This window comes from Danio rerio, chromosome 24 (assembly GCF_049306965.1).
Source record: "Danio rerio strain Tuebingen ecotype United States chromosome 24, GRCz12tu, whole genome shotgun sequence".
NCBI classification, from domain to species: domain Eukaryota; kingdom Metazoa; phylum Chordata; class Actinopteri; order Cypriniformes; family Danionidae; genus Danio; species Danio rerio.
Window position 1 is genome coordinate 6325099 of NC_133199.1, and position 26084 is coordinate 6351182.

Sequence of the window (26084 nt, forward strand, 5' to 3'; positions counted from 1 at the left end):
TTGATTGGCAGTAACATTTATTGGTGTTTCCAATGAAAGTAAAACACAATTCAAGAGGGTCTGTTACCTGCCTCTTGCTATAGAATTTCAACACGCTAGCGTTTATAACTTTCATCTGAACGACAGTTTCTCAAATGATCACTTTCCTTTCAAGCAATGTTTAGTGAGAAGGAAAGAAAACAGAAATGAATTCACCATGGTGTTACCCTGTTTGGTCAGGTTCATGACGTTCCTCATACGACAAACCGATGGACATGATGGGTAGCCGGGAACCAGCAGGAAGAACACTGCTCTTAAAGGCCTGAGAGCTGCTACAGTGCAAAGCAAGAGAAAGAGAGACGCAGGAAGAAGAAAAAGTGCGATAGAGAGACATCCAGACGTTAAATATGCTTATATAGAGGCATGCCAAGGAACTACACACGCTAATAGTAAAGCTGCGGAAGAACGAGCGAAAGACAGAGAGAAAGATAGAGATACGGTCGCGAAAGCTTACAATTTCTAGCCACATAGAACATGCTTGCTTAGCAGATAAATACGTTGGGTAATGCTAACACAGAGTGAGCAAGCTAGCGACAGAGTACTATATATTTGAAGCTAAGCTATCCATATTGCCACTAAAACTAACACCAGGTTCCACTATATATAGATAGATAGATATATATGAATATTTGGGATTGTATTTCACAAGCTCGGAAGGCAAGGCGTTCATGCACGTGCAAAGAGAGCAGGTTTGTAGCAGCAGCAGCGGGGAAAGACGGCACAAAGGCGTTCCAAGACTACCACAGTGAGGATGTCGATGCGTTTGTCATGATTACAAGAGCATAAAATTACACAAACTATGTGACACAGCTTGTCGATCCTGAAAAGAGACAGAAAAAAAACACTGGTATCTCAAAAAACTACAAACTTAGCATTCCTTCCATGCTGAAAAAGAAGATAGCTTGTTAGGTTAGCTTGTTGCTAGCTAGAACCATATTAGCTCACTGCAAAAAAATGATGTGCTCAGTACTTTCGTCTTGTTTTCCAGTATACATTTCTATATATTCTTAAATAAGGAAACATTTACTTAAGAAACAGACAAGGTAACATATTAAGGGTCAGATTTACTAACTGGTAGCTTGGCATTTTTAAAAGATGCACTGCAGAAAACTTGATGATGAAGCGAGGAAACACCTAGCTTCATATATGGTTTATTTGTTGGTGATTCCAAAACAAGCCCATAGAAATTCATGTTTGATTTAGTGGCTAATTCATATGAGTTTGTACAATCTCATCTGTACATTTTAGTACAATTTTCTCATACTGCAATTCCGCATGTGCGCACGAATTGGAAGCGATGCGCTCGTGTCTTCCAGGCTCACCTAGTTGAAAACATCTCAGTTTTTCAGAATAACGCAAGTCACGTGACAAGAATTATTTAATTAGCTTCATACTTTGTATGGAATATACACATTTCAGGAGGCTAAACACTTAATAGCCAAACACTCCAGTGCTTTTTAATTTTCTCCATAAATAAAACTTGTATCAGAGTTGCAGCAATGTTTTGTCAGCCCGTCATTCCCTGAGAAAACGGTTGATGGTCACCTAGCAATCTACTGTACGTACACCCAACCTCCAAGCCCCCCATCATACGTCAACCCCCGATTCTCCCCACCCAGGCCGCGGTAAAATCGTCGTTGACTGATCCACTGTGATAAAAATGTTGGGGACCACTGATATAAATGACAACCAAAATTCTTAAAACGTTTTCCATCATGAGAATCAAAAGCACACTCCCATCAGTAGGCTGCTTTCACAGGAGAGTATTCAAGTCAATTGTTTACTAGTCTTGTTTACCAAAACATGTCTCAAAATGTAATTTATTTTTGATTGCCAATGAGGTGAGAAAAATAATCTTTCTTTTCTTTCTATTTACATTTTTCTGACCCCTTTGGCACACATGTTTTTGTTTACAAAGCAAATTTAGCTAATTTAAAATGATATTTCAAGACCACTAGACTCATTATCTCAAGTCATTCTAAAGTAGATGCTTCTTGCTTTTAAAATGTCGATATGTGTACTGGAAAAACAACAAAAATATTGGGTGACGACATCATTTTTTGGAGTGCAACTTTCAGTTGTGCTTTTCCAGCAGGTAGAAACATAGCATTAAATCTACAAATGATTTTAGCAATAAAGCAACTCTCATCCCAAACGGATGACCAAGCCTTGGACACATTCAGACAACGCTAAGTTTCTTAAAACATCAAACTAAGAACATCCATTGGACAGATCATCATACATATAAGCTAAAGTGCACAAGCTCCTCTTTAGGAGAACTAGACAATACTGGCAATTAATACTAAGGCAATACAGTTACAAACACACGAAAATACAAATCGGCACAGGATGTCAAGTTAACCACTTGGGCACGAATACAACCAGCATCGGTTCAGAAATGGCTCTCCAAATGTGCTATAATAATAATCATTTCGAGTAAGTGTGTTAAAATGCACTGGATCCTCCATACACATATCTTTGCAGTTACATAAATCATCATATTCAACACGCACACACGCACGCACGCACGCACACACAAGCAGAACGCATCTACCATTTAGGATTAAATATTTCTTGAATAGAGAAAATAATGTTATTTACCACACAAATAGACTCTGCGTATATACAATACAGTGATGTATTCACATAGATATGTACTCGATCAAGAACATCTTAAAAGACTATTTACACACTATCATAGGGCATAACCCCACGTATGCTTATGCGTTCTTTTCTTTTTGGAGTTTATATATATATGACATTAAATTTAGCTCTGTTAATACCCTGAAATATTTATCATTATGTATAGGAAAGCTAAACAAGTGCATGGATGGGTTGGTAAATTAAGAAATCTAATGCTATTGTGTAATGTAGGGAAGCGAAGGTATTTATATTAAATTTGTCATTTTATTTATTTTTTTATTTTTTTAAATACTGTATATGATGTGCATATGCTATTGTTTAAAGAATTAATATTATATTTATTCTCATTTTACTTTACTTAACCACTATTGCACTTTACTCAATTGGAAATTACACATTTCAAGGCAAAAGAACATTGAATATTGTTGATGATTGCACATATTTTAAGGTGGACAGGTAATTCTTATATTGTGATCAGGATAAATATTTTGGGATGTGTTTATTAGAAGATACAAGTTAATATTTACATTTCTAAATACAGTTGAAGTCTGAATTATTAACCCCCCTTTGAATTTTTTCTTCTTTTTAAAAATATTTTCCAAATGATGTTTAACAGAGCAAGGACATTTTTACAGTATGTCTGATAATATTTTTTCTTCTGGAGAAAGTCTTATTGGTTTTATTTTGGCTAGAATAAAACCAGTTTTTAATTTTTAAAACACCATTTTAGGGACAAAATTATTAGAACCTTTAACCTATTTTTTTTCCCGATAGTCTACAGAACAAACCATCATCATACAATAACTTGCCTAATTACCCTAACCTGCCTAGTTAACCAAAATAACCCAGTGAAGCTTTTAAATGTCACTTTAAGCTGTATATAGTCTTGAAAAATATCAAGTAAAATATTATTTACTGTCATCATGGCAAAGATAAAAATAAATCAGTTATTAGAAATAAGTTATTAAAATTCTTATCTTTAGACATTTGTTGAAAACATCTCTCCGTTAAACAGAAATTAAGGAAAAAATAAACAAGCGGTCTAATAATTCAGGGGGGGGGGGGTTAATAAATCTGACTTCAACTGTATGTTTAATGTTAATTTTAATCAGCTTTTAGAAGTGTAAAACTATATAAAGCACCCAATTTTATCTCTTTTTTTGACACTTTTTCAAATAAAAATGGCTGATTTTTGAGTATTTGGTAAAATAATAGTTAAAAACTATTTTAAAAACGAATAATTGTAAATCTTGATAGAAATGATGAAGTGCTTTTGGATTAATATGTCTCTACTATCATACTATAGTCACGTATACATATCAATGTAATCTGGCACCTTGAATAACTGTTCAAATGGAAACATATGATCTGCACCGAATAGAAGCAAACAACTCTTCATATTCTCAATAAACATGTAAACAAACAAAGTCATGTCAAAGACATTAAGATAGACAGTAAAAGCAGACGGTAACACTTTTACAGGGCTCTGGACCATGAAGCCCACAACGACGCTACAATACTATACTCTAGATATTTTCATATTATCCTTTTTTTGTTTAAATGTGACTTTGGAGAAGAGGAATCAGAGATTTACCGTTACATTCACAACAAATATGCAATCCATCCAGGGACACGGGAGTAACAGGTTTTGGTGCGGTAAGTTTTAAAGATCCTGCCCCAGTCGCTCGATCTCTTCAATGAGGAAGTCAATGTCTTCAAAGGTAGCGGCTGGATTGGAGATGACCATGCGGAAGAAGTTGACCTTGTCTCCCTGTGGCTGGTAGCTCACCATGGTCGTGCCGTACTCCATCATTCTGGCTTTGATTACAGGGGCAACCTGGGAGGAAACATTTTTATTAGTTTAGGCATGAAGAAATAACTTTTTCTATTAGTCTTCATCCATCAGTTTTACGTTGTTTCAGCTAATCTCGCGTAGATAAGGTGCCATCTACTGTTGTTAAAGCATGTTGGTTTAAACTAAAAAGACAGGTTAGATTTTTTTTTTTTTAAAAACAGAATGAGAACTTGGCAATATATATATATATATATATATATATATATATATATATATATATATATATATATATATATATATATATATAATATTTCAGCATATATATACATACAGTTGAAGTCAGAATTATTAGCCCCTAGGTTTATTTTTACCCCAACTTCTGTTTAATGGAGAGAAGATTTTACAATAATTTTAATACCTCATTTCTAATAACTGAAGTGACATTTAAAAGCTTAACTAGGGTAATTAGGATAACTAGGCAGGTTAGGGTAATTATATTTAATTATAAGTTATTATATAAAGATGGTTTGTTCTGTAGGCAATTAAAAAATATATAGCTTAAAGGGGCTAATAATTTTGTCCTTAAAATGGTGATTAAAAATTAAAAACTGCTTTTATTCTAGCCAAAATAAAACAAGAAAGTCTTTCTCCAGAAAAAAAAATATTATCAGACATACTGTGAAAATGTCATTGCTCTGTTAAACATAATTTGGGAAACATTTAAAAAAGGAAAAGCAATTCAAAAGGGGCTAAAATTTCAGACATTAACTGTAAGTGTATATACTGTATGTATAAACTGTATGTATAATTATGTAATAATATGAAATTAAAGTAATTAAAAACGGTTAAGTTTTTAATATCTATTCATTTACCCCAATGTCTCTCTGTGTTTGTGTGTGTGTGTATACTCAAAATAGTGTAATTTTTGCTGTTTGTTCAAACTACTTGTTTTAAATAAGTCAAAACAACACAATTCTTGAGTGTTTTATGTTCAGTCCACTTCAATTTGTCAAAACCATTTAACTGATTTGAGCTTGGACAACATGAATAAATTGTGTGGAACCCAGCAGTTTTTAAAGTATATGTACAATTATATATATTTTCATAGTCTAAAACAACAAAATCCCATTGAGATACAGACAAAATATATTATTTTGTATTTCCACAAACAGCATTATTTAAATGATGTTTTCTATGTGAATATTTCAGCATTTTATGCACTCCAGTGATTTAAAACTATGTTTAATGATGTTTTTCATCAGTGCATAAGATGTATTTCCCCAAAGTATGGACCCGATCTCACAAAGAAACATTACTATTTTATGTATTGCCAGAAAAGTGGTGCTTTCATTCAAATTATTCAATTTCATTCATACAATTGCATAGGATTTTCAAGAGGCATGTCCACAAACTCCGCCCCTAGCTGCCCAAAACCAACTGCCATTGGGGATGAGCAAATCATAAATGAATGAGATTGAACCACATTCGAATATTTATATATATATATATATATATATATATATATATATATATATATATATATATATATATATATATATATATATATATATATAAAGCACATTTCACAGACACAAAATGCTTTACAGTAAAATAAAACTTGCATCATACCAAGATAAAATCCAAGTAACATAAATAACAAAATAACACAAGAAATACAAATTATTGTAATATTGCACTGGAAGTAAACCGACTTCAACACAAAGCAGTTCAAGTTCTTTCACAATTGTATTGAAATTAAACATCAGAAAATCTACAGTTTTCCTAAACCTAACCTGATGTTCTTCAGTCTGTCCTTGGCTTAGCATGGGCTGAACTGATTAGAGCAGTAGTTTTGGACAGTATGTGGAGCCGTAATCTGAAAAGCTGAAAGACCCACAGCTGCTCATCATCATCACATAATTACACCCACTTCCCCTCAAATCTTCTGCAGGTGTTCGGTTATTTTAAGCCGTGGCCTTTTTCCAGCGCCTATATATCTACTTCAGTCTCAGTGACTACACTTACATAGACATCTTTTGTTTCAACAGGAGAAGAATCCTTTAAATTGATGATTCTGAACGTGATATTTTACATGAATGCTAAATAAATCAACTGATCACACTGCTATATGTTCTGGTTTTTGCTCATATTATTCATGTATCATTGATCATTTTCATCATTTTAAAAAACAAACTTAATGTTAACAATGAATTAACAGATGACAAAAGTTTGAATGAAGCTTGTCTTTTAAATAAAGTAAAAATCATTCCTGTAATAAGTGTGCCATTTGTGGCAGACAATAAGCTGTGAGGACTGATTTGACTGTTTTTTTTTGCTCCACTTCAAAAAAAAAAAAAAAAAAAAAGAGGTTATTAAGTGCTCTTCACTAAATACCAAGTAACTTTATTCAATATTTAAATACAGTTAATTAAGGTGAACACAATTTTATGACAATTTAATTTTTGTATAGGCCTTTGATTTTAATAAGTTAAACCTTTTATTTTATTGTCAATATGTTGTAATGTTTGTTATGAATTCTATCATTTGAAGCTAATTTCCTCCCCATATTTGTAACAGTTTCAATTACGCTTAAACACAATTAAACTGCTCTAAATTAACAGATTAAGGAGTTTGGGGTCATTTTAGTAAATCTTCTGGGTAGGGTTTTTTTTTGTATCCCGTAATTTCCCGTTTTAGTGTATTTATTTACACTAGTTTACGGAGTAGACAGATTTTAACTTTAATGCTTCGCTAACTATACATATGTTTAATTTTTTTCGGGTGAATTACGAAGAAAAATGTGTGTGTGTGTGTGTGTGTGTGTGTGTGTGTGCTATTATAAAAAAGGACAACATATTTAAACTACACAAGTGAAAATATTCAACTCTAAACCCAAGTGGATTCACACAAATTGTGTTCTCATACCTTCTAGTTTTTGTTTACAAGTGTTTACTTGTTTTCTCAGTCAGATTAGAAAAGGTTACGCCACCTTTTCCGGTATGAATGAAATTTGATTTGAATTGAGCTGAACTACATTGATTAAAGTGTTTCCACACACAAAAATCTGTTCAATAGAGCTGTCGATCTGATTACTGACTTGTTAGCTGCATGCAAACAAAGGATCTGATATACTAGAACCTGCCAAAATGTGTTTTCATAAATGCCTAAAAGACAAACAAACACACAGTTTCACTATTAAAATGATTTACCAAAACATTATATAAAAGATAAACATAAGGTTTCTTCACTTCTTTTAGTCCATAATATGGGTAAAAATGGGTGAACCTACTTACTATTTTTACATTTTTGAATGACATTTTTTAACTCAACTGTTGTTTTTGTGCATAACTTACCCACATTCATAGTGTAGCTTCAGGCGAACGAGGAGGGGTTTGTGAGTAGTGTTTGTTAAAGGCCTCCTATGTATGACCAGCACGAGTGCCATCTGCTCAGTCTAATTGCCCATTATAGCTTTTCTACCATGGGAGTGACTTATGAGCAACCAGCCAATAAAAGGACACCTGATGAGCAGCCCCTCCCCCAACTATGACATCACTGCAAGGGTGCCATTTGAGATTTTTTCTCCCACATATCAGACAGACAGACTTCACATTAAGCACCATGTGGAGGGACTGATTATACTTTACGCCAGAGTTATATGTTTGTACAGTAATATAACTGGTTTTAGTACCATTTTTTTGTCAGAAATTGTACATATTGCACACAATGACAGGGAATTGACAAATAACACATAAAACATATTGAATTTAAAAAGAAAATCTGAATTTGTAGTAAAACTGTGTTAGTATTTTATTATAAAGCATTATCCAGTGATGCTGATCTTAATCAGATCTTTATAAAATGTGTAGGTTATAATAGGGGAACAAGTCTGTATGGCAGAAAGTCGCTTTTTCTTGTTGAAAAACGAAAGCCACTTGAGCTGTTCACATATAACTTTAGTTTCATTATTTCAAATTTAAATGCGTAAAAATAGAAAACAACAGCGAACGCTGCAAATTGTGCTTTAATGTTTGGCTGGTCAACTGCATAGTATAGAAACCTTATATACCTGCTAGACATGCGGATGAACCTGTCTCATACAGCTGCCATTGCACGGCTCAAATACACTTTGTAGTGTGCAAATCAACTGCCTCTAGGAGTCGCCAATGCAAATAAAACAAACACACACAAGAAATGCACGTACGCCAGACATGAAGTTGGCGTGGACTAACGCACATTCTCACGTTCATTTCATCGTTAGTAAATCCAAACGTAAAACCTGGCGTACGCAAAGTTTTTGTGCCTACGCAGCGTTGATACATGAGGCCCCTGGAGTTTTTATTTATTTAATGTCTTTACTGAATGAGCAATGTACTATATCCGACAGATTACACTATTATGTTTTTCTTTTCTTTTTCATTCTTTTAAAAAGCTGTTTTTTCACACAATTTAATCTGTTTTTAATATTTTTTTATTCGTTTAATCGCTTTATTTTCTTGTTTCTTTTATTCTTGTTTATGTAAAGCACTTTGAATTACCATTGTGTATGAAATGTGCTAAATAAATAAATAAATTTGCCCTGCCTATTACCATCTACACCTACCACAACCCTAAACCCTCACCTCACAATATCCTATTGTGTTTTATTAACGTCTACTACACCTATCCCATCCTTAAACCCAACCTCACAATAACATGTTGTGTTTTATTAACATCTACGACACCTACACCAACCCCAAACCCAGCCTACTTGTGTTACAGTCCCTCCCACATGCAATTGCAGCAATGCCTGGCTTTTTTTGGTACTTTTGACAGTGGACATGGAAATAAGTGAGTGCTGTAATGTACCAAACTGTACCACTCAGTAGAAGCAACCAATAACAGATTAACAGTAATGTTAGATTTTTTAGAAGACTCAGCAAGGCAAAAAAAATAAATAAAAAAAATAAATAAAAAAAGAGAGATGCATTCTTCCTTATTTTGAATCCGCCATTTTGGTTTATTTGAGCATCTTTAAACCCCTTTCATTTCAGTTCAAATCAATTTCTCTCTCACCTTGTGCAGACGCTTCATCCTCTCCACTTTGTCCTCCAGGTAGCGCACGCCCGGTGGAAGGTACCAGAAACACACATTGGTATGCTGCGGCTGCAAGGACACGAGACCATCAGATACAATCAGCGGACGTTCATACACACACCTATCAGTCAACTGAACGTACAACACACGCTCGCATAAATCGAGCACTTCAGGGAGTCCATTAAAGATCCGTGACGGAATATGTGATTAGAGGCCGTCTGGGGCCATAATGGGATTTTTTGTATGTGTGTGTGTGTGTGTGTTTGTGTCACCGTCACTTTGGAAGCAGCCATGTAATCTATTCAATCAGAGGGCTTTTCTGTGAGCGCTTGAGCAGGTAGCTCATAGACAGACACTACAGTCCATTAGAGGCCCTCATCCTCATTGTGGGACTCCAGGGCCCGTGCTAGAGAAGAATACATCCATGCGTCAGTGAATAGGGCTCATTGGCTATTCAAATGGTGCAGACAAAACACAGATCGAGTTGCATCTCTCGGTGTTAGAACCTAAGAAGAACATCAAAATTAAGAGCTGAAACGTTTGGTTAAATGTCACTGGATAGTACCGCAGCACGCATTGCGCTGCAGTGACTTCAGCAAGGGTATATGCTCGCCGAGGAGCCTTCTGTCAAATCGTTTTGTCACATTGGCACCAGGCACAATTTACATTTAAATTAGCCTCGAACGATGGCTCTGTCATTTCAAGGGTGAAACATTTTTATGTTGGATGAATTAGCGCACACAATCAGCTCGAAATGGCTTGGGACTTGCATTTAAATGGGATTGGAAATTTAAAATGGGATTCAGAAATACTGTGAGTTTTGCACGTTTATGCGGATGTGTCAATTCCCTGGGAATAATTTAAGAGCAAATTTAATGAACAAGTCGAGTATCTTTTTATAATAGGGAAATCATAGTTTTGTCAGTTATTAAATTAAAGCACATATCATGAACAAATACAAATCAGGGGGAAAATATATTTGGGGGTCAATATGTTACTCAAGGATTTCTTTGATAAATTACATTGATAAAAAGGAAAGTTCATTCATTCATTTTCCTTTAGCTTAGTCCCTTATTTTATCAGCGGTCGCCACAGCGGAATGAACCGCCAACTATTCCAACACATGATTTATGCAGCGGATGCCCTTCCAGCTGCAACCCAGTACTGGCAAACACTCATGCTCTCATATTCACACATGCACTCATACACAACAGCCAATTTAGTTTATCCAAATCACCTACACTCTCAGAAATAAAGGTTTAAAATCTGTCACTGGTACCTTTTCAAAAGGTAGTACCCTACAGGTGGACATTAGTACCTTTAGGGTTCATTTTTGTACCTTTAAAGGGCACCTATGGTGAAAAATCTACTTTTCAAGCTGTTTGGACAGACATGTGTGTAAGTGTACAGGTGGTCATATTGGGGTGATATAAACACACCGAGTCCTTATTTTTTAATTTAACAACATAAAAACGGTGGACCAATTGGAGCGGTTTTCAGACCGACTGCAACTTGACGTAGGAGTATATATAAATATACACATACACACACACACAACTAACTATATACAGTAAATGTTTGTGTATTTTATTTTGTGTATTTTTATTTTGTTTTATGTTTGCAAAAGTGTTATCTGGGTGTTTATGCACACATCGAGTTTACATTCATATGTGAGAGTTTATGGGTGCATATGCATGGATCGAGTTTATATGTATATGCGAGTGTGTATAGGTGTGTTTGCATGCTGTGAGTTTATACGTATGTGCACGTGTTAATGTGGGTGTTTATGGGAGAATCGAGTTTGTATGTATATGCGAGTGTGTATAGGTGTGTTTGCGTGCAGCAAGCTTATATGTATGTGCATGTGTTAATGTGGGTGTTTATGTGAGGATCGAGGTCACATGTATGTGCGTGTGTATGTGGGTGTATGCATGCGTCAAGTTTATATGTATATACACAAGTTTCATCTGTGTTGTTTTAAACATCCAGTAGTATAGGTGTATATGCGAGTAATTTATAGGTGTATATGCATGTGTTTTACGTATGTGTTGGTAAGCGAAGTTTGATTTAAATCCTACACGACACCTCATAGGTAGTGAGCATAATATTTATATTACATTTATTCTTACAAAGCAATAATTCTGAACATCAACATAAAGGATGATGGATATCACAGCTAATAATTTTAGAAAAGCCCACCTGATTGAGATGTAAACAACCATGAATATGAGCCATGAAGTAGGGATGTGTTGTATTATATTGTCATTATATCACAATAATAGACAGAAATGGATTGAAACAGTGGTGCGGCAACCACTGTAATAACAACAACAACAACAACAGAAAATGTCGGTCCATAATTGTGGCAGTACTGTGACATTATTATCATAATATGCTCAATATCTATAAGAACAGACTGTGTTTTAGGAAAACATGTTCAGGCTAGTTAATTTTGTAATTCTTTCCTTTGAATGTTCTAATTTCTTTTATATAAAATTTATAATTTCATCTTTCATGAAGCGATCACGATATTTACTGAGTGAAAGTCACTGACGATGGAGTGCAACAGTAAAAGCCAAGAGAAATAAATGGTCAGAATATATGACTGACCTTTCCATCAAACACCATCTGATATCCTTCCCTGTCCTTAATCTTGTTGTAGAGATATTCGGAAAGCTCCAGGCATTTGTCGATCTGAGCCTCAAAACCAATCGTGCCCTTCAGAGGAGAAAGGAAACACATTGTGATAACACAGTAATGTAAATATCACGACACAAATGGATGGCGAAGTGGTGAAACTACAGTACCCAATGACATTACAGTCCAGTGATGCTAAGAACTCAGTACATCTCCACTGTTCCTGGTAACAGAATACTAGTTTACTACTTCCCTGTTAATTACCTGAATACTATACACATACACTCACTGGCCACATTATTAGGTACACCTGTCTAGCTGCTTGTTAACGCAAATTTCTAATCAGCCAATCACATGGCAGCAACTCGATGCATTTAGGCATGTAGACACGGTCAAGATGATCTGCTGCAGTTCAAACTGAGCATCAGAATGAGGAAGAAAGGGGTTTTAAGTGACTTTGGACGTGGCATGGTTGTTGGTGCTAGACGGGCTGGTCTGTGTATTTCAGAAACTGCTGATCTCCTGAAATTTTCACACACAACCACCTCTAGGGTTTACAGAAAATGGTCTGAAAAAGAAAAAAATATCCATTGAGTGGCAGTTCTGTGGGCGCAAATGACTTGCTGATGCCAGAAGCCAGAGGAGAATGGCCAGACTGGTTCGAGCTGACAGAAAGGCAACAGTAACCGAGGTATGCAGAACAGCATCTCTGAACACACATCACGTCCAACTTTGAAGATTCTACAGCAGCAGAAGACCACACCGGGTGCCTCTCCTGTCAGCTAAGAACCGGAAACTGAGGCAACAATTCGCCCAGGCTCAGTATATTTCCAGTACCTTGTTGAATCTATGCCACAAAGGATTAGGGCAGTTCGAAAGGCAAAAGAATCGTCCAACACGATACAAGTAAGGTGTACCTAATAAAGTGGCCGGTGAATGTATATTCATATAAGTTTACACCTTATAGTAGTTCAGATTTCTTTTTATCAGAAATGTGACTTTGCATCTGGTGATTTTACATTAATTCAGTTTTAATTTTTTTTCAGTTAAACTCATATTCAGAATTGTAAAAATGTAGTAATACTGTGAAACAATGTCAGAACTGTGAGAAAGTCTGTAAACTCTGAACCAAAAGTAAAACATTCTGGGGAAAAAAGTAAGATGTGAACTTGATTATATCTTATATCTAAGAAAAAATGAGGAGAGAAAATAAGGAAACTCAAAACAAGAGTATTAAACTTACTCTGAGAGTATTCTGAGGATAAAAAAAAATTCTAAATGCCTACTCTATAAACTATTTTAACTGCAACATAGAAACTTAGAATTGCAAATTGTAAACTCAGAATTCCTTAAAAAAAGACAAAAACTCTTAAAAGTGAGATATAAACCTAGAATTGTGAGGGGGAAGGACACAAATTGTCAAAAACAATCTAAGAACGAGAGTCTATAGATCTAATAACCTATTTAATTTGATATAATGTAAATAATTTAATGTAAATAATTTAATTAAATTCAATGTATATATAATTTAATAAACAAAAGCAATAAAGGAACACATAAACATACAGTTTTATAATACCTTAGCTCTCCACATCAGCCACAGTTTAAAGATGTCCACATGACGTCCACACTGCAGGGCCTTGTCTCCTGTGTCATACTGCAGGTCATAATGCTTGTCCTGCTGGAACAGATAACAGGCCTGCATCTGATTGCAGCTCTGCATCAGTCCCTGGATCAGATAACAAGAAGAGGAAGGGGGGAGAAAAGCATATGCAATTGAAAGTTTTCATTGAATTCGATTTTTATTAATTACATGATGTGGCAATTAATGTCATCAATCACATAGTATATTTTGAGACTAAATATACTCCAAAAGACTATTTAAAGCTGTTATTGTTTTAAATGAGAACAGCAATTTAACATGAACATTTACTATACCTATAAAGGCTTATGTTACACATCATAAAATAAATTAACCATAATCAAAAAATGAAATTGACTATTTTAGAGTAAAAATAACTCATTAGTTCTGCGTCACAGGAATATTAGTTTAGAAATGTGACTTCTATCGAATGTCACTTGATCTAACTAAGTGGCACTAATATTTGAATAGTATGTGATGCATTGGTTTTGATGAAGGAAGCAGACGGTCTCACCTCCTCTCGAACCAGAAGAGCAGAGCACTGCAAGGGCACAGCCATCATTTTATGAGGGTTCCAGGTCATAGAATTAGCCCTAAAATGGTCAATTTAGACAGCAAATAATTGAAATACCATGTCATTGTCCTTGAAATAAATGAACAGCTACATTATCATTTACTTTTTATTCAGACAAAAATTTCTCCCTGAGGCTCTAAGGTGTGCAGAGAAATGTCTAGACATAGACAAATGATCAAATCTAGCTATTTTATGAGCGAGACCTTTTCAAAAGTTTGTGAACTATTCATCCTATTTGAGTCATTACTTTATAGTGATTATTATAATTCTATTATAATTTTTTTTAGCTGGTTTTCATTTCAAAAACAAGTTCACAATATAAATCTTGAGTGTTTTAGCTGTCTTGTTTTTGACTGATGGTTACATATGTTTTTACAAAACAGAGGTGTTAAAAACTACAGACATGCCCAGTCATGCGTAATGGCCCACAGGTGGGGTAGGTCAGGTTAAGAGACCCACTGATCCAATTAGCCTCGCACAGGAGCAGTTTGAGAACATAAACCTGACAAATGTCTTGAATTGCAACAACTGAACATAGTGTTATATGTGATAACCATGGCACAAATACATCTCGTCCTTTAAATTATTAGAAAAATGGAGCGCATGCATCATCCCCACATAAACCACCTCAGGTGTGAATTATTTTTCTAATAATTCAATGACTCGTCATCAATTATTCCTTATTTAAACAAGGGTATTAAGAAAACATGCAGGGGCACAGGTTATACTCATTGTAGCACAACTAGACGGTAGGGAGAAGGACTAACAAAATTCTCACAGAGTTTCATAATGCGGAGGTCAGACAAACAGAGCCAATCAGCTGAGAACAGAATTTCACAACTGAAGTAGATATTTAGTCAAAACAACTAGACTTTTCTAACCTCTCAACTCCATTAAGCTTCCACCGGTGTTTCCGGGACATTAGCAGACTTCCACCCCATGCTCCCTGTATGAACAAAGACAACAGTCAATTAAGGGATATGGCCCAAACATTACATTTGTGCATCCAGAAACTTCACATCTACATAGTATTCGATTCATGTCCAAATTCATAGTGCTCAAATAACAGTAGGCAAGATGTACCTTAAATACCTACTACTGTCATGTGATAATGACAAAATGGTGAATATACCTTTAAATTGTATTTATACTACCCACAGTCACAGTATACAAAACATACTTTTAACAGTTAGGAAGTACATTAAAATTCAACCAACCCAGACTCACTGTAAATACATAACTTAACCTACATTTTTGCGAAATGAAAAATAGGTTGCTTCGGTTATGTGTCTTTGTACGTTTCAGATGACAAATCCACTAGAGGGCGCTCTGAAAATATGCTACATAAGGGACATTTTGTTGTACATTTCAGATGCACATTCTTCTTGTACATGTTCGTGAGAAGGTTTGCAGTTCACCAAGACCCTAATTCTTTCCCCAAACCCAACCAATAGTGTTTTCAAAAGCAAGGGTAATAGAATTCTACACTATGTCAGAGTAATTTCACATTGATTTCACATTACTTTTGTTTCTCTTGAGGAACCATGATTTACCGGTTTCAAAACTGTGAACTCTACATCACAAGCACAACAAGAAAGGTCGTCCACATTGAGATAGGTAAAGCAAGAGTATTCGTTTTCGAAATATGGACACTGTTATGATGTTTGATGCTATTGTTTTTAGTGTTGTGCAAATTACTGCACAAAAATAATTCCTTATTCATCAATAAAATGTCCCAGTTAATATCATTAGTGTGAAAAGGAACAAAAGTTTTTGGTGTCATAATGCCTCCTGTTCATTTTATCTAAAACTGCGTTCGAATATAATGTTCAAATGCAGCACCTGTGATTTCAGATACAGGTTATGCTTTTAGTTTGCAGAACATTCATCAATATACATCCACCTGTAACTTTATTTGGTCCACCTGTTTAACTTCTTGTTAATGAAAATGTCTTAATTAGGTCAGCAGCTGAATGTATTTAGTAATGTGGACGTGGTCAAGGTGATGGAAGTTGCTGAAGTACAAAATCAAGCATCAGAATTAATACAATGATTTAAGTGGCTTTGAGCATGAGATATAAATGAAATATACCCAAGCCTTTTGCTGCAGTCACACTAGAGTTTGAGAGTGCGATGCTGCGAAAAGGGGTTGGATTAAACAAGATGATTAGACTTTAAAAAAAGCGAGCGATTGGTCGACGATATTTCAAATTTCAGTCAAGAGAGGTCATGTTTTGATCCCCGAATGTTCTCATGCAGTCATGTGATGTGATTTTGCAGGTCAGAGTTCACCAAGCTTGAAACGCACAAACGCACAAACTTTCATTTCTGGTCTGATGCGTTTGCGTGTGTATGAATGGAAGTCTATGGGGAGTAAAGTCCAGTGTGACCGCAGCTTCAACCTAAAATGGTTAACTTGTTAACAAAAGTTCAGAAGCAGGACCACACCTCACTTTGCCTCCTTAACCAATCACCTACTCCCTAGTGAAGTTTCACAAACTAATTTCGAGAGGAGTACATGTTATGATTGATCACGGCTGGTCTCCCATCCATAATCATTAGTAAGCCAATCGGATTAATCCAAACTTACTTTAAATAGCTCGTCAAGCATTACTCCCTTGGATTCGTTTTTTGAAGATTGCCCCCATCCACCCCATCTCACCCTTTTCCTCCTTTTCCAGGGGGAGCTCTCAAGAAGTACCTGATCTCCTACCCCCTTACATGCTCATCGACCAGGTGGGAGCCCTGGGCTCAATTATCTCCAAGCTCAGGGTTCTCTCAAAGTACAGCATGCCAAACCTGCTAATATTATCAAGAAATATCTAAGTATGAACTCTTATTTTAGGCAGACCAGCCGTCTAGCACTGTTTATTTCATTCTCTCAAACTCCCCCACCCTCCCATTTATTTCCTCGTTTCCCATTAACAATCCTTATAACCCCCTCTTACTTCCTGGGTTGAATTGGGGGGTCCTAATCACTCTACCAAAACATTACAGAGAAGGTACCCCCACTCTGATTATCTGGCCATCATCGTAGGAAGCCCAATCAACCAACCTACTCGTTCATTGTTCTCTTACTTCCATTCCTCTTGATCCCACTGTTCCCTTTCCATCCCTACAATAAAGACTAGCCCAAGGTAGGGCATGCTCCATGCTGGTGAAATGATTGTTGATGCCAGACAAGCTGGTCTAAGAATTTCAGAAACTGCTTATTGCCAGAGAATTGCCAGACTATAGGACAAAACCTCTGAGGAATATTTCCAGTGCCTTGTTTAATCCATCCCATGAAGAATTAGGGCAGCTCTGAAAGAAAAAATGGGGTGCTAGCATGGTGTACCAAATGAAGAACCTGGCCAGTGTGTACAGATACATTATGTTCACAGCCTGTTTGAGATTCCAGGAGTGGGATAATAGCGCTCGCTGCAGATCTCATCTGTATTGCATGTCTAGCTGCTGCCTTAAGGTTAGATGAATGAGGCTGGGTGGTGCATGTGTTTGAGCTCCAGCATGCTGCCAAAATTGCTCTATGTTGCTATTGCATGCCAGAGGCTACGATATCACAGGGAGGAAAGAGTAATAATGGGGAATAAGGTATCTCTATTAATTTTATCAGCCCCATGAGAATGAGTACACACATGTACACACTCACACAGACTGATTGAAGGTAATTCCTCTAATAGCAAACATTTATATGGAGCTATATTTCAAAATGAGGTCATTTATTACATGCATGGCAAATGCTCCCATGACAGAAATTAAACATGCAGATGATGTTTTCAGTTTTCATGCAATTGCTAGGCTGCTTTTGGTGATTCATAGGTGGTCGCTAGAGTACTCAAACTGGTTTCTAGGGCATTGAAAAGTGGTTGCCAGAGTCAAGGTCTTTTCAAGGTCTTGTATAATACATTGCAATGTAGCTGCTGGAAAGCATTTGTTCTGACCCGTTACTAGGGTACACTATTCTAGGCACCAGAAGTGTGTTTTAAACAGGAATATGCACTTTCTATACCAATAGATTGCAGTTGTTGGGCATTTCTATGCAATTGCTAGGCTGTTCTTGGTCATCAGTAAATGGTTGCTAGGCTGTTCTCATTGGGTGCTCTTCTTTCTCTTCAATCAGCTTCCTACTGATGATCACAAACTGTCTCCATCTATTTCTGCCTGCTGTTAAGTCAACTGCTTGCTGTAGACTAGGGGTGCCCAAACTCTAGGTCTTGGAGGGTCGGTTCCTGCTGAGTCTAATATTTTAACAATACTTTTGGTTACCTTTCTGGACTTTGAATGTCTCTGGACTGAGGTGGATGAGAGAGCTCTTGGATTTCATCTAAAATGCCATAATATATTATATGAATGAAGAAGAACGAAGGTTTCAGGGGATGGGAACAACATAATTTTAATAATTAATGACAGCATTTTTATTTTACCCCTAAACCCAACCATAATTGTAAGTTATTCCCAAAATTAGAGGGAAATAATAGTTGGATAACAATCATGTAGAAGTGCATAAACTGTAAACGTGTCAGCCCAAACTTAACATAAACAGTAAACATATCCCTTTATTCTGATTGGCTGATTGGAATGTTGTTCCAGGATCAACATTGATGTTAATCCAGGAATATTTCCTACTTGGTGAAATCAAGTTGGCGATACTTGGCCTCATGTCATGACCTTCGCTTCACTTTCACTTCAATCCCTGACCTTAAAGGGATCCCAAAATGAAGATTGTGTTATTAATTGCTCACCCTCATGTTATTACAATTCTAATGTAATATCAATGTAGCTGTACAGTTCTTCCTTTATCTTCAGAACACAGATTTAGGTACATTTAGAACTCTCTGATCCTCCACAGACGGCATTGGTCCAGAAAAGGATGTAAAACATAGACAAAACATTCCATGTGACTTCAGTTGTTTAACTGCAATCATACACTGTACACCAGAAAAGGAACAGTTTTTGACACATTAAAGTGTTTTTGCAGCTCACAATGATTACAGTTGAACATCTTAGAGTGTATTAACAAAGTTTTTAGTTCCTTTACTGGAAAACGCAAGTTTTTTGACAATTATTTGGTGCTCAAAAGTGTTTTTGGAGCTCCATATGATTACAGTTGAACCACATGAAATATTTTAACAATGCTTTTGGTTACTTTTCTGAACTTTGAATGTCTTTGTATCGTTGGTGTCTATGGTGGATGAGAGAGCTCTCAGATTTTATCTAAAATGTCTCAATAAAGAAGAATGAAGATTTCAGGGGATTTGAACAACATGAAGGTAAGCAATTAATGACAGTATTTCTATTTTAGGACAAGCACAAGCTTTAATAATTGTACTACTACTACTCTTATAACACATAGAGCTCATCAACAGTCCTCAATCCCTTGTTTCCATCTGTAATGCAGAAAAGTTGAGAAGGTACTTGATTCTGCATCCAGTGAATGATACTCAGGCTGTGCCAACACCGAGCTCACTCTCAGAACGGCTTGTACTGTCTGAATTTCACAGTGGAAATGTTCAGGAAGTTCAAATAAGTTTGGTCAGATCTACTTACATCCACATGCATCCAGACGTCATGCTTCTTGCAGATGTCCGCTATAGCGATCAAAGGATCAAAGGCACCATAAACCGTGGTGCCGGCCGTCGCGCTGACAAAGAACGGCACGTATCCCTGTGAGAAAAAATTTAGCAGGTTATTCAAGTCGTAGAACCAGACAGATCATTCAAACAGACCCAAGAGAGACACATGAGATGGTCATGGAGATACGGTTATCGAAATTACCTTCTGCTTGGCTTCAATGATCCTCCTCTCAAGGTCAGATGGAATCATCTTACCCCTGGCAGAAATGAAAGCAGTAAAGCGGGAGTCATATGGTTTAGTGTTTAGGACGTTAACACAGACATTTCTCAGTCTTGCCGTTTTAAAGTGATGCGTCAGTAATCCAGACTGACCTCTCATCAGCTTTAATGCAAATGACACTCTCTGTACCGATTCCAAGAGCAGCTGCTCCTTTCTTGATTGAAAAATGGCTCTGAAAGACAGGTTATAACATGAATGCAATAAATTGTACAACTAATAATTATAGTAATAATAATATTAGTAGAATTGTATTAAAATATAAAACAAATCATGCAGATCAAACGTTTACTCAAACTTTTACAGGTTGTGCAAAATATCTAATATACTCTTAAAAAATAATAATTATATATATGTTAAAGTCAGAGTTATTAGCCCCCCTTGTTTATTTTTTATGTTTAACAAAGAGCAGATTTTTTTGCACCACATTTCAGCACTTAATAGTTTTAATAACTCATTTCTAATAACTGATTTATTTTATCTTTGCCATGATGACAGTAAATAATATTTTATTAGATATTTTTAAGACACTTCTATACAGCTTAAAGTGACATTTAAAGGCCTAACTAGGTTAATTAGGTTAACTAGGCAGGTTAGGGTAATTAGGCAAGTTATTGTATAACAGTGGTTTGTTCTGTAAACTATAAAAAAAAAATACAGCTTAAAGGGGCTAATAATTTTAACATTTAAATGGTTCTTAAAAAATGAAAAACTGCTTTTATTATAGCTGAAATGAAACAGTTAAGACTTTAGAAGAAAATAATATTATTAGACATACTGTGAAAATGTCCTTGCTATGTAACATTATTTTGGGAAATTTATATATATATTAAAAAAAAATCAAAGGGGGGCTTATAGTTCTGACTTCAACTGTAAACACTATGGTTTACCAGAAAATTGGTAATATACACACACACACACACACACACACACGCGCACGCACGCACGCACGCACGCACGCACACACACACACACATATTTCTCAAATGATGTTTAACAGATCAAGGAGATTTTCACAGTATCTCCAATAACATTTTTTCTTCTGAAGAAAGTCTTATTTGTTTTATTTCGGCTAGAAAAAGCTTTTTTTTAAAAAAACAAAAAAACAAAAAACATCAATTAGGTCAAAATTATTAGCCCCTTTAAGATTTTTTTTTTCCGATAGTCTACAGAACAAACCATCGTTATACAATAACTTGCCTAATTACACTAACCTGCCTAGTTAACCTAATTAACCCAGTTAAGCCTTTAAATGTCACTTTAAGCTGTATAGAAGTGTCTTGAAAAATACCTAGTCAAATAATATGTTCTGTCATCCTGCAAAAATTTACATATTGCAGTTATAATGTGTTATGATAATTATAATATAATTATAATATGTAATATAATAATTAATAAAAGAATACCTTTTATATTCCTTTTTTTATTTTATTAGGTTTATTAAGCATCTGTTAAACTGTAAATCCCAACATAAAATAATTTTTCTTATCTACCTGCAGCCTATGTTTGCCGTATGTTGGTCCTAGCAAAACGGTCTCATTGCTATTATCTTCCTATTATTTGTTATTACACAGATATATTTAAATTGTGGTTAATTACAACCACCTTTCGATATGATTTTTCCCCTCACACATTATATATAAAAAATGTCAAATACTAAAAAAAAACAACATATATAAATGGACATACATGTTCTGATGTGAAGGCCACCAGCCTAGGTACGGATGACATTCCTTTCTCCTTCACCTCAGGGAACATTTTATAGCGAGCCAGTAGCATGGCATACATGTTGGAAATGGCGCCACCTAGAGGACAATAAAGAAATCCTTAAATTCCATCACATGAAAAAGTTCCTGTCAGGTTTTACCCCCTCTTTTTTCTAGAGACCTAAATGTCCTGCTCTTTTAAAGTTAAAGATTTAATTTAACAAATTGCAAATAATTAACCACATATACTATTTATGATTTGCCTTTCATTTAATATGAAAATAATTCACCACATCAGATACTATTTATGATTTGCATTTGATTTATGCTAATAAATATCCACATCACATACTATTTATGATTTGCCTATTGATGCCTGATCCGTTCTGTAGGCTAATTGGGGGGTGTTTGTGGACAGAACAGCAGTGCAGAAATTGCAATCATTTGCATCAGATTCTGAATTGTTGTGGTTGGAATCATACATCAGTTGATGAGTATAGAGATCCTTAAATATAGACCTCATCCTAACAACTTCAGACTTTAAACCAGTCTTTGCGCTCATGTTGCAGCAGAAGCACACAGCTCAGATTAGGGCAGGTCACGGAGATTGACAGCTGCTTACCCGGAGAGAATATTCCATCACCGTGGCCGTCCTGCCAGCCAATGATCTCCCTCATCTTCTTCAGCGTGACGTATTCCAACAGCACGAAGACTGGAGCCACCTCATAGGTGAACCTGTTTGCACACAAACCACATGACCCAGTTACACAAGGCAGACAAAAAAAAAATCACGTCAAGCAAACATCACGACAACCTGTTTTGCAGCTGATGCTTCAAAGAATTTAGTGCATATAAAACAATGGCAGATGAATGATTATTTCTGAGAAGACTGAGTTTTTAGATGTTTTTATTGTCTCAAATAATTTACAATTGATTTATACGATGATCAATTTAAAGAATGGAAGAAAATCTGACTTTTTTCTCTATATATATTGTAATTACACGGTCATTACATTATTATTATACTTAATTTGTTTCTGTTATATGACTAAAACTACCAAAATAGAATCTAATTTTATTTCCATCTCATTTGGTCTCTGTGAGCAGATCTGAGCATAGAATGAGAGTATGGAGATTTTGTTTAGTGGTCTGGTTTATCATTTATTCCTTTAAATGTTATCTGTTGGGTTAAGCCGCAGCCAACACAAAGACCAGGCCACCACAATGCTTATGAAGGCAGAGAAAACGGAAATAATTTCGACCAGCTTTGTATTGAAATGGAAGGACACACACACACACACACACACAGACACACACACACACACACACACACACACAGACTCACATATTGGTGTTGGCAGTGGAGGTTAGCCAATCTGCAGCCAAGCCAACCATGTCTAACCCAGTGGAGAGTTGATTGAAATACCTGGGATGCGCTGAAGATAAACACAACAAAGAGGATAAATGCGAAATGAATGATTATGACGTGTGAAGCTGTTGTTTATGACACAATTATCTTCCAACATTTATAGTCATCGCTGCTTGATGTAAAACAATTTTAGAAACACCATAAATCTTAGACACCGGCGCGGACAGCAGGAAATCAATCAGTCTTTCTGACCGTTCATTATTATTATTCCCCAAACGAAAATCGCTTTGCAAAATAATGGCAGTTAAAATGTCACCAGAGAAAATACAATCGTCCCTGGACGCGTTCATTTAATATCACGTCATGTTCTGATCTAATTCGATTCGCCTTCGGGCATAAACACACACATACACACACGCGCGCACGCTTGCGGATCTGCTTTACAAGCCATGCGATCAGTAGCATACATATATATTTTGGATAATATACAGATCAAATATATCATATTTAATACAATACATCCCATCGTGAATTTGATCTATATATGTCGCGTATATAATAAATAAAATGATACACTCACCAGTTTTTATGGCATATTTAAGCGTAGCGCGACAGCTGATCAGAATATCGTCTAAAGTCTCGGGTTCGTCCGAAAGCTCCCAATTATTCCTTTGGAGCAGTTCGTTTGGATAGTGGAAATCAATCACTTTCGTAGACCTGTCAAATGATTCCACTATATAAGCCAGCAATATATCCACAACCTCCTGCAGAAAATTCATAGTCTTCGCGTCTCCGTCCAGTGCAGGTAACAGATCTGGAAAAAAACATATCATGAATGCGTAAAATAATGGGGTTTAATCTGAAGTTCAATAGTGAAATGTCTTCATTTAACCTTGAAAAAAAGAAACATCTCTGATAATTTTTGTTGTTAAAAATACGTGTAATAAAAATGAAAATGTTCTCTTTTTATTAAAATAATATCCTCAAATATATTAATAATAAAAATACAACAGGGATAGCTTTCTGTTTAATTTCGTTAAAAATGAATGAATATACAATAAATAATATAAAACTGTATATATTGAAATTGGCCCTAAAAAGAATACGAATATTTAAAAAAATTAAGAAACGTATAACCAAAATATTTGTTAAAACCGAGTTTAACGGGAAAAGGCAGATTGGAATAAATACTCGTTTTGTATTTAATAGAAATAAATCTAAATCACATTAAAATAACCAGTTTAACCAAGTAACCAACATGACGATGCAGTTTAGCCTTTTTTCAGGCGTGATCTGTGCTTAAGATACCGTGGTAGGATGTGATTTGTGGTGATTTACCTGTTGAGTAGAGATCCGAAAAGCACGCGGTGGCTTTGGAGCAGTTACAGGGTTTATTACAGCCGCAGCTCTCGGCTGTAGACTCATCCTCGGCTTTAACTGGGGCTTGAGCTGCTTTCTCAGCCTCCCCGACATTTAACAGAGCTACAAAAGAAATGATTAGTCTATGATTTGAGCCGAAACCCAGCATCTCAAATTGTGGGGAAAATAGTTACTTTTGTAACTGCACCTAATTCGTTTCAGACTCTTCAGAGATTAGACTCTAAAAAAGAAAATATGCTTTAAACGTTGAATTAAAGTTGCATATGGTTGCTGATCAAATCTGGCGCTGCTCATAATGATGTTACATTTTTAAGAATGTTGGTGAGAGGCAAAGATTTTTAAATGGCATGTTAAAAATAAACGTACCACATAATTTGGAGCCGATGCCTCCGCTGAATTTCTGGGCCGCCGCCTGGCACCATGCTCTAGCTGAAACGACCAAGCGAGTGTGATTTTAGCATCATATCCGTCATAAAACTTCCTTTAAAAACATTAATAATCCGTGGTATGGATTTGGTCATAAAACCCCCCGATGTAATTCCACTTGTTTATTATCATACGACAAACCTGGCATGACATTTCAAGGCTTTAAATTAACCTTGAGCATTGAAGACACAATAAATGTCGCATTTCTTTTGTGTCGTGGCCACTAATGCATAAAACACAATCTTGCAGGCTTCGTTTTCACTTACGCGTGTTCGGGCTTTGACTGCCGTTTCCAGCCGCGTTTTCAGCCCCCAGAAACCAAAACCCGTGTGATGCCATCGCGAGCGGAGCGGATCAGAGCAGCGACAGAGACACGCGAGCAGAAGCCATCCAGACGCGCGTCACCGGGGAACGGGAGCTGTCCGCAGCCGTGGTGCTGAATCTTGTCCGATGCGCTGGAAATCCAATGCGTGTACAATCACACCTGTCCAAACGCGTCAAATCAAGTGACTTAATTGCTAAAGAGCTCATAAAACACGCTCTAAGCTCTCAGGCAAAGCACAGAGTGTCTATATTCAGCTGGTGCGCCGTGCGCAATGATTTGGAGCAGCCGGAGACCGTCACTGAACTCATGGAGAAACACTGGCACTGATGGAGACTCAGACATCCAATAGCTCTCATTCACATGGCTCAGCTGCAAACGCAAGAGCACAGTGCATTGCTTAAAACGCACTTGTAGAAATCCATTGCGCAGGTTAACCAACGTGCAAACTTTAGGGGTAATAAAAGCTTCTTGTGGCGTAAAGACAATCCGCTTCACGTCATCAGAGAAATTCCGACGCGATTCAGGTCATGACGAACTATTTGCGTCGTTAATCGTGACCACACACACTGGTTTGTGCCCCTCCTGGCGCACAACCCGCATCAACGCTATTTGTTTATTTATT

General features: G+C 36.1%; 2 protein-coding genes across 3 annotated transcripts in view; both read right to left on the minus strand.

Moving 5' to 3' along the window:
- Positions 1-25790, minus strand: gad2 (glutamate decarboxylase 2). 2 transcript variants are annotated; one of them, XM_068217069.2, is made up of 17 exons: positions 25404-25762; positions 25078-25140; positions 24899-24931; positions 24670-24813; positions 23912-24145; positions 23308-23398; positions 22585-22697; positions 21946-22061; positions 20352-20431; positions 20182-20236; positions 19954-20070; positions 15288-15352; positions 14347-14425; positions 13770-13919; positions 12164-12271; positions 9533-9622; positions 1-4519 (listed from the first exon to the last, which is right to left on the minus strand). In XM_068217069.2, exons 5-17 carry the CDS (start codon positions 24108-24110, stop codon positions 4346-4348), a joined length of 1437 nt encoding a protein of 478 aa, XP_068073170.1. In that variant the 5' UTR covers positions 24111-24145; positions 24670-24813; positions 24899-24931; positions 25078-25140; positions 25404-25762; the 3' UTR covers positions 1-4345. The 2 variants fall into 2 exon arrangements, with proteins under 2 accessions (XP_068073170.1, NP_001017708.2); NM_001017708.2 differs by lacking the exon at positions 24899-24931 and having other exon boundaries at positions 25404-25790.
- Positions 1-26084, minus strand: part of gpr158a (G protein-coupled receptor 158a) — a 741191-nt gene that overhangs the window by 369531 nt on the left and 345576 nt on the right. The gene's annotated exons all lie outside the window — the stretch shown is intronic.